At 45.7% G+C, this 9329-nt stretch overlaps 1 protein-coding gene across 1 annotated transcript in view; it reads left to right on the forward strand.

Moving 5' to 3' along the window:
- The first annotated feature begins 3641 nt into the window (after positions 1-3641).
- Positions 3642-9329, forward strand: part of HACD3 (3-hydroxyacyl-CoA dehydratase 3) — a 31002-nt gene continuing 25314 nt past the window's right edge. Inside the window, exon 1 of the mRNA XM_023729859.1 lies at positions 3642-3812. Within this exon, the coding sequence (XP_023585627.1) occupies positions 3726-3812 (87 nt within the window). The 5' untranslated portion in view covers positions 3642-3725. The remainder of the gene's footprint in view (positions 3813-9329) is intronic.

Raw genomic sequence — 9329 nt, forward strand, 5'->3', positions numbered from 1 at the left:
CCACACCCAAAGCCCATTGTTTTGTTAATTGCCTTATTGATTGCTGTATTGACTATAAAATAAACTCCTGGGACTGAAGTGGGGGTCGACTCCTCAGAGTGACCCTCCCGGACCCACTTCTCTGTAAGAGTTGTGCAGTTGGTTACTGTCTTCGCCGTCCCGATTACCGTCGCCGCTGCGACAAACTTTATGCACTGAGCATGCACTTCACACATGGCAAGCGCTCAGCAAATGCTTCCTATGGCTGGTGATGACCTTCTCTTAGTTCAGAGGTGGGAGAGATGGCCCTGGGCCAAATGGGGCTGAGAAGGCTGCACCAAGAAGGCAGGACACAAAGACAGTGCCTGATTTGCATTTTCATTAGACTGATATTTTCATAAAGCCCTCAGCCCTACCCGCTTTGGCTTGGCACTGCCACTTGGCTCTGCCTTTCCTCATCCCTGATACCTTTTAGTTCTCTGATTCATCTGGATGCTACTCTTTCCTTTCTCCATTTCCATTGTTTTCCTACTAGATTTCCCTAGCAGAGAGGGGCCCACAATAGCTGGGCTTCTTTGCAGGAAAATTTAGAAACAGCTGCTTACAACATTGAAAATGACTGAGTCTAACTCTTCATTTGATGGATAGAGAAACACACGCCCAGGGAAGTCACCCAGCAATGACAGACCAGGTTGATGAACGAGGCGCCCTTCCACTGGGCCTCTCCTACGGAGCATCTGAGGCATCTGTCAGGTTTCCATCTTCTTGCTCATCAATAGCTTTCACCTTGGTCAGAGGTCAGCTGACAAGCCTCAGGTTTCAAATATGCTGGATTACCACCAAAAGGCAGGTACGCAAACGTTCGTGTCAACTGTATTTATAATAGCTATAGACTGGAAACAATGCAAGTGTCCGTCGACAGGTGCCTGGATAAATAATCTGTGGGATATTCATACAAGCAAATACTACACAGCAAAAACAAGCAAACAAAAACAAAAAAGAATGAACTACCGATTCATGCAACAACATGGGTAAATCTCAAAGATATTATGTTGAGTGACAGAAGCCAGGCACAAAAGTGTACACACTGTAAATTCCATTTATATCAAATCAAGACCAGACCAAAACTAATCTATGGTGGTAGAAGTCAGATAGTAACTATGGGAGTAGGAGGAGGAAAAGGGACAGTGACGTGAAGGAACCTCTGGGATGCTGGAAGTATTCCAGCTCTCCATCTGGGTGGTAATTACACAGGCATAAACATATATTAAAAATTCAATCTAAGCTGAACACTTAAGATTTCCCCATTTCCTATATGTAAGTTATACCTCGATTAAAAAAACAAACAAACACCAAAATGTGACCTGTAGTGCATCTACATTTTCGTAAAGGCAATGCAGTAAAAATACTTATACCATTTCAAGAAATATTTTCTTTTTTAAAAGTCAAGGCTCTCAAAAGGCGAATGAAGCACACCAAAAACACAAGGAAAATATTAGCCAAGAGACAGAAAGGGCCACATAAACCAGAGACTGCATCAGCCTGAGACCAGAAGAACTAGATGGTGCCCAGCTACCACCAATGACCACCCTGACAGGGAACACAACAGAGAGTCCCTGACGGAGCAGGAGAAAATTAGGGTGCAGAACTCAAATTCTAGTAAAAACACCAGACTTAATGGTTTGACTGAGGCTGGAGAGACCCTGGAAGACATGGCCCCCGGACTCTCTGTTAGCCCAAAACTAAAACCATTCCTGAGGCCAACTCTCCAGACAAAGATGAGATTGGACTATAAGACATAAAATGATATTCATGAAAAGTGTGCTTCTTAGTTCAAGCAGACATATGAGACTAAACGGGCAGCTCTTGTCTCGAGGCGAGATGAGAAGGCAGAAAGGGACAGAAGCAGGTTGAATGGACACGGGAAATCCAGGGTGGAAAGCAGGAAGGTTTAACTGTATAGGGAGAGCAACTAGGGTCACATAATAATTGTGTATTTAAATTTTTGTGTGAGAAACTAACTTGAATTGTAAACTTTCACTTAAAGCACACACACACAAAAAAAATCAAGGCTCTCAAAGTTACTGATTTCATTATCTCATACATAGCAGACTTCATCAGCGTCCAACAGGTTTGCCTACTACCAATTCCTCCTTCCGAGGACCTGTTTTGACTTTGCTAATAGTTTGATTGGCTTTGCTGATAGTGTAACAAACGTCTTTGACTCTCCTGTGTCTCTGGGATACAGCACAAGTACCTCAGTGAAGCAGACTTTCCTGATCCACTCCCCACCTGCCTTTACAGAGCCAGGGTGACTTTTCTCCTCCCTGACCGTAACCCCCTTACACATCACATTGCACATTCTGGTACAACACATGAATTATAACCCCCCCCTTACACATTTCAACATGCAGCCCTTACACATCACTTCACCTTCGGACTTCTGTCCTGTACTGCCACTGCTCTACCTCTGCTTCTCTCCTTTTCAAATTTCTCCTCACATTTCACCAACCAGCTCTCAAGGATTAGCTCTCAAATGTCACTTCTCCAAGAAGTCGTCATTCCACCCATTGTTCCTACAACTCTCAGTTCCTACCTTCCCACTTCTTTGTGAGCTCAGCACATTCATGGTATTAAAATGCCCTGTTTTATACGCTCTGCCCTCTGGGCTAAATATTTCCTGAGAGCTGGCATCATCCCTCTCTATCTCTGGATCCCTGTGTTCAGCACGTTACAAAATAAATATGTGCTAATAAGTGAACTGTAAATTCCATTTTTGTCCCAGACTTCTGGTTTTCATAGAAATGTTGCTTCCCACTCAATTCTTCCCTGCAGAAAAACTTCGGAATAAAAGTGGATAACAGATGAGAGAATTTAAATAAGACATAAATTGGTTCCGTCTCTGGGTTTTCTAATTTAATGGAGACAGTCTCCTGTGCTAATACAACAGCCACTAACCATACGTGGCTATTTAAATTTAAATTAATTTAAAGTAAGTAAAATAAAAAATTCATTTGCTCAGTCTCACCTGCCACATTTCAAATGTTCAAAAGCCACACGTGGACAGCGCAGACTGGGGTTCTACCGGACAGGGCTGAAGCCTCTGGCCTTTGCAGTTACTCTTCAGTCTTCACTTCCACCCTCTTCCCACACTACTTCTCCTCTAACCACTATCTTCCTTATTGTGTCTGTAATTAGTTGCGTCTATTAATAGACTGAGCGCTCCAAGGGGACATGGACTGTGTCTTATTCACTTCTTTAGCTCCAAGTTTAGCTTTGAAGCACCAGGCACATAGTACGCGTTCAGTAAATGTTGAATTAATGAGTGATAGGAGAGCCATACGGATACATCAGTCCCAAGCCGTTTTCCGTGCCGATCGGTCCCTTAAAAGACTCTGGGCTTTTTCATTTTATTTTGAAGCATTGCTCCGAAGAGGAGCGGGAAGCGCTGACTTCCCCCGCAACTCGCAAGGTGGCTGCAGCGCGCTGCAGCGTCACCGCGGCTGGGCCCGCCTCTTCCCGCCCCCGCCGTCCTCGCGCTCAGCGCCGGGCTCGCGCCCCCACCGCCCCCAGGTCATCACTGCGCAGGCGCGGACCCCGAGCGTGGGGCGACTCGAGGGTACCCGGCTGCAGACGCTCACAACCGCGGGGGTTTGCGGCCTGCGATCCGCCGGCTCCAGCCGCGCACTATCCAAGGCAGCTAGGCGCAGCGAGCCGAGCCTCCTCGCTCACTGGGCTGTGTGGCCATGGAGAACCAGGTGCTGACACCTCACGTCTACTGGGCTCAACGACACCGCGAGCTATATCTGCGCGTGGAGCTGAGTGACGTGCAGGTAAAGGCCGATCCTGGCGGCGGGACGCTCGCTGGATCGCGGCTCCGGACGGCCGCCGGGACCAGCATCCCCTTTGTCCGATTGCGCGCCGAGCAGGCTGCAGTGCGCCAGTGAGATCCGGGACACTGGGCACTCGCGGCGTCCAGGCCCCAGCCCCGGCTGGCGCTCGAGGCACACGGACACATCCTGGGCCGGAGTTGCGACCCCCCGAGGGCTGCAGGCATCTTCAGGTGCTCAATGAGTCCGGGGCGGGCCTCGGAGGCTGCGCAGGGCCTCTTGGTTTGCCATCTGCGGCCTGGTGGAGCTGGATCCCGGCCCTGGAGGCTTGGCCGTCGGGGTTCAGGTTGGCCGCTGCCCGTCGAGGTGTGGGATGAGCTCGTCGAGTCTAGGGTGCAGTGTTACAGTGGCCTGCTGGGCTGTGGCTGGACTCCTAGCAATGGGCGAAAGGTCCAGCCAGGTCCCTCCGACCTTCATGAGGCCCTTCGCTGCCTCGGAGGGGCCACACCCACCTCCCATCCAGTTTAGAGATAAAAATGATTTTCATTAATTTTAAACTTCAGAAGACCTTGAGGAAGTGATACTCCCCACCACCGGTTTTGAATGCGGTAAACCCAGATTTGCAGAGTTGCATAGAGAAGTTAAGAATTGTTTTAAATTACGTTTAGCATTTATATTTAATCTCATTGGCCCCCAGTGTGAACAAGCTGAGGCCTCCTCAATGGTGGAGACCCCAGGATCTGTGTGTGCAACTCTCTCCCCTACCCCCACCCTGTTTAAACCATCCAGGATTCCTATCTTTGAAGAACTGTAGTTTTCAGTCTGGAATGTTCTTAGTACTGTCATCCTTACTCCCTGCTTCTTGACGTCTTTAGCACTTGGTAGCCTCATCCACTCCACTTAACTCTTTTTGCCTGCTGGTCAGGCATTTACGTTTGGGTCTATCACCCCATCTGGCAGATTGCCTTGAAAAGTGTAGGTGCTCTTTGAGTGTTGACTTGAATTTGTTAAATTTAATCTTTCCCTCTGGAAAATACGAGCCCTGGTGGCGCAGTGGTTTAGGGCGCTTAACACTTCATCAGTGGCATTGTCTGTGCTTGAGGTGAGCAGTAGCGCAGAGGCCAGCTGAGGTCTAGGGGGCTTGGGCCAGGTTCACTTTCAAAATAAGCATAATGGACAGGTTTAGTGCCAACCACTGCAGTTGTTAAAGCGTGGTTTTTGTTTGTTTTAATTGTATGTGGACTAAGTATGTTTGGGAGATGTTTGAAAGTATTGTTCTTGAGCTTTCCTAACAGAGGACCTGGTAGAAAGAGTGGTAACCAAAGGGATGAAATGGGGTCCTTATTCTTCCGCTTACTAACTAGTGACCATGGATAATTCATTTAACCTCGGTAAACCTCTGTCTCTTCTTCTAAATAAATGTGAATAATAACATCCAATTCACAGGACTGTTTTGAAGTTTGAATTGGATAATGGATTTGAATGTGCTTTACAAATTCTAGTGTGTTATTCAAGTGTAAGGGATTATTATTATGTTTAAAGTTAGATGAGAGGGATAGACACACAGAGTTATGGGAAAGAATAGGATCTATTTGCAGACTTCTCCATGTATGCGAACTAACTGCATGATAGAGGTGACCTTACAGATTCTTGGGGAAAGGAAGAACCATTCGGGAACAATCGGTTACACGAGCAACAGAAATATAAAATAAGATCCCACCTATGCCATAGACAGAAATTGATTCCAGGTAGGTTAATGACCTAAATGCAAAAAGCAGAACTACTGAAAGAAAACAGAGAAGACTTCTTTTATGATATTGGGATAGAGAAGAATGTCTTAAACAAGACACGAAAAGCACAAGCCCTAAGAAAAAGATTGACAAATTTGAAGACAAGCTTAGAGAAGATATTTCCAGCATATATCGTGGACAAATGATTAGCGTGTTGAATATATAAAGAACACCTACAAATCAATAAGAAAAAGACATATTGCTCAATAGAAAAAGGGGTAGTGAATATAAACAGTTCAGAGAATGGTCAATAAACCTGAAAAGATGCTTAACAGTAAATGTAAATGAAAATGCTGGGATACTCATCCCACCTATTGGATTGGAAAAAATTAAGAAATCTGATGTTACCAACTGTTGGTGAGGATGTTCAACAAAGGAAGTTTTATATACAATTGCTAGGAGTGTAAATTGGTACAGCTGATTTGGAGAACAGTTTGGCACTATCTAGGTGAAAGGCACAGTTTGGCACGACTAGCTGAAAGGTTGGCGGTTTGAACCTACCCAGAGGTGCCTCGGAAGACAGGCCTGGTGATCTGCTCCTGAAAGGTCGCAGCCTTGAAACCCCTTGGGGCAGTTCTGTTCTGCTCACACCATAGTCGGAATCGACTTGACGGCAGCTAACCACAGCAAAATCCAGCTGAAGCTGTGCGTATCCTTATGCCTTAGGCATTTTGCTCCTTAGAGAAGTTCTTACACATACGCACAAGGAGAGAAAATGTTCTTTGCAGCAAAAAATTGAAAACAATCTAAATGCTCATTATTCATCAGGAGAATGAAGATTATAGTGTATTTACACTGGGTGATTGGGACGAGGGTCTAAAGAAGCAGAGGTTCACTCTAGATTGGATGCTCTCAGAAAGCGGGGACAATTCTATTGGATATTTTGTGGGTGGCACAGCAACCTGTGCTTACACAGAATTATGTAGTGGCCATGTTTTGTCTCATTTTATCATGGTCTCAGAGTAACCTTGTCTGAGGTTTGTATTCTGTGAGACTGTTTATTTTCAACAGGAGAATGAAATGGCCTGGCCGTGAGCGTCAGAGCAGCTTGTAATAATCTTGAGGTTTAGCAGTGGATGTCAGATCAGTTTCATTGTCTGGAGGTATATATCAGTTTTTATGTAGATTTAAAATTTTTCAGAATACGAAATAGAGGTGAGAAGAATCACATTAAAAATACATACTGTTCTGGGGGTCTCCAAGACCCACCTACATGTTCAGCAATTTGCTAGAAGGATTCACAGGGTTAGCATATAGTTGTACTCACAGCTAAGGCTTATTACAGTGAAAGGATACACGGCAGGATCAGCTAAGGAGAAAAGACATGGGCAGAATCTGGGGAAAGCCACACGCAGGCTTCTTTATCTTCTCTCTCTCCTGTGAGGGGACACATTTGAGCGTGCTCCTTTCTTTTGTGATGAAAAATGCAGTAACGTGTTTGTTTCTGCCCAGGGAAGCACATTAGAGATTCAGCACCCATGGTTTTTACTGAGGGCTGATCACATACGTACCCTTTGCCAGGCGTGTACTAAAATTCTAAACTCCCAGGAGGAAAGCTGGTGTTCACTGTAAATCACATTGTTTGTGGGCACAGTGAAGCACACTTATCATTAGGGAATGGAGGAAAGCCAGGTTCCCAGATGCCAGCCAATGGCCGATCTTAGAAGCAGCCTTTAAAGACAGCCTCAGGTCTGCTGTGTTCATTCTTCTCTACACATCTGCTAATCACACGCACACAAAAATAAATACTCAAGATGTGAATGAGAAAGGAAACTCTTGTCTAAATTAGAGTTAGGTAGTAGTACATTGAGCTCTTTGTGGTTCTGTCGGAGATGATGAAAATGGGGCAGATTGATTTAATTTCAGTTCAATAAACAGTTATGGAGTCACTGGGGGTTCAGATGTGAATAAGACGCAGTCCCTGCCGTCAAGGAGCTCAAGTCTAGGGGCAAATACACCAAAAAACAGTAACTACAGAACAGTGGGATAAGTCCTACAATAAAGGTGAAGGCAAAGTGTTCAGGAAGCGATCACATTTGATGTTGGCGGTGAGGAAGTGCGAAGAGGCATTAACATTTGAGCTGGAATTTGAAAGATGAATTACATTCAACAGGCATTTAATCGTGAAGGACATTCTAGCCAGAGGACGAAAAGCAACCAGAATATGAGTGCTTACTGGCTGCCAGACTCTTTGTTGGTTATTATAATTCTCACAACAATCTTGTGAAGTCAGTGGTTTTATTATTGTTTTAAAAATGATGACAGTTGTTGTGGATTTGAAGGTGAATGATAGAAATAAAAAGTGATACAACTGTGATGTGAACCCAGGTCTGTCTAACTTCAAAGGGAAAATACAGGCCAATCTCACACATGAATATAGATGCTAACATATTTTTTATTGCCTCAGGGTCTCCTTTTTCCCAGTTTTGAACTTGTTTCTGGCATAATCTTTTTTTACTGAAATTTATCCCTCCACCACCATCACTTTGGGAGAAGCTGAATGTGATGTGCCCAGTTCACTGCTGGGTAGGAGCTGTCCCATTACTCATAGTTAGCATATGAAGTCTCTGGCTCACAGAGCTGCTTAGAGAATTGCTCCTGGGCTTGTTGTGTGCCGAGCGCTTAAACCTTTGTTGGGTACATCCATCTGCCTGAGGAGAGTAAACTGGGCCACTCACACCAGTTTTCCTTCCAAGTGAATTAGGGCATGGAGGACATACAGAATTGGGTAAGAAGTGACGGAGGTAGGAAATTTATCTCCAAGGTAACCTAGAACTCTAGCTTCCATGGTAATATTTCTATCAAAACCCTGGTTCGCATACTGAGGAAATATCAGCCTGGAAATGTAGCCCGTTTTGATGAGGTTCTCTCCTCCTGCCACAGAGAAGATCATCCAGATTTCTGACTCCTTCGGGTGAGCTGCTCAGTCTGAAGTCTGTACTTCCACGGGGGAGATTCTTCACATAAAGTTTGTGCGGTACAGTGAATTACTTCATATGGCCTTCTAGCCATAGTCTTTGTGACTCCCACAAAATGATTGGGTAGGACTATGCAAATATGATGTTTGTGGCCTACCAACAAGATTGGACAGCCTTCTAAGAACAAATAAGGTTCATGGAACCCCTGTGGGTGTGGGGCCATGCAAATAAGGTGTATGGAATCCTAACAAGGGGATTGGTCAGTTTTGCCATCCCACTAGGCTTAAAAAAGAGAGCCAATCCCAGAGTGAGGGGAGGTCCTCACTGTCACCAAAAAGAAGAAATGGGAGCAGAGCACATCCTTTGGGCCCGGGATCCCTGCGCTGAGAACCCCCTAGACCCAGGAGACAGGGAGAGAGCTATAACACTGGAGGCAGTACAAGATGGAGTAACGCAATGGCAGAGAAACAGCAGCGGCAGAACTGGGAGACCCCTGGGAGACAGCGCGGTGGATTTCAGAAGGCCTGCTGACCCACAACTCACGCAGTGAGAGAGCTGAGAGCCTTTGGGCAGGAGGAGGCTTCCTGGTCGAGTGGGGCGGCACTTATTGGTGAAGCTAAAGATCTTTGTAACCCTTGCCTGAGCAGGACAGAGGCTAGGCCGAGGAGCCGAGGGCCAGAGAGAGGCCTGCCTGCGGGCACAGCTGAGAAGAGCCTGTCCTGACAGAAGACCCATATCCTGAGTTGTTCCTGATTCTGAATTGTAACCTGTTACTTCCCTGATAAACCCCATAATTATGAGTATTGTCCGTG

This window comes from Trichechus manatus, unplaced genomic scaffold (genome assembly GCF_000243295.1).
Source record: "Trichechus manatus latirostris isolate Lorelei unplaced genomic scaffold, TriManLat1.0 scaffold00030, whole genome shotgun sequence".
Classification (NCBI taxonomy): Eukaryota; Metazoa; Chordata; class Mammalia; order Sirenia; family Trichechidae; genus Trichechus; species Trichechus manatus.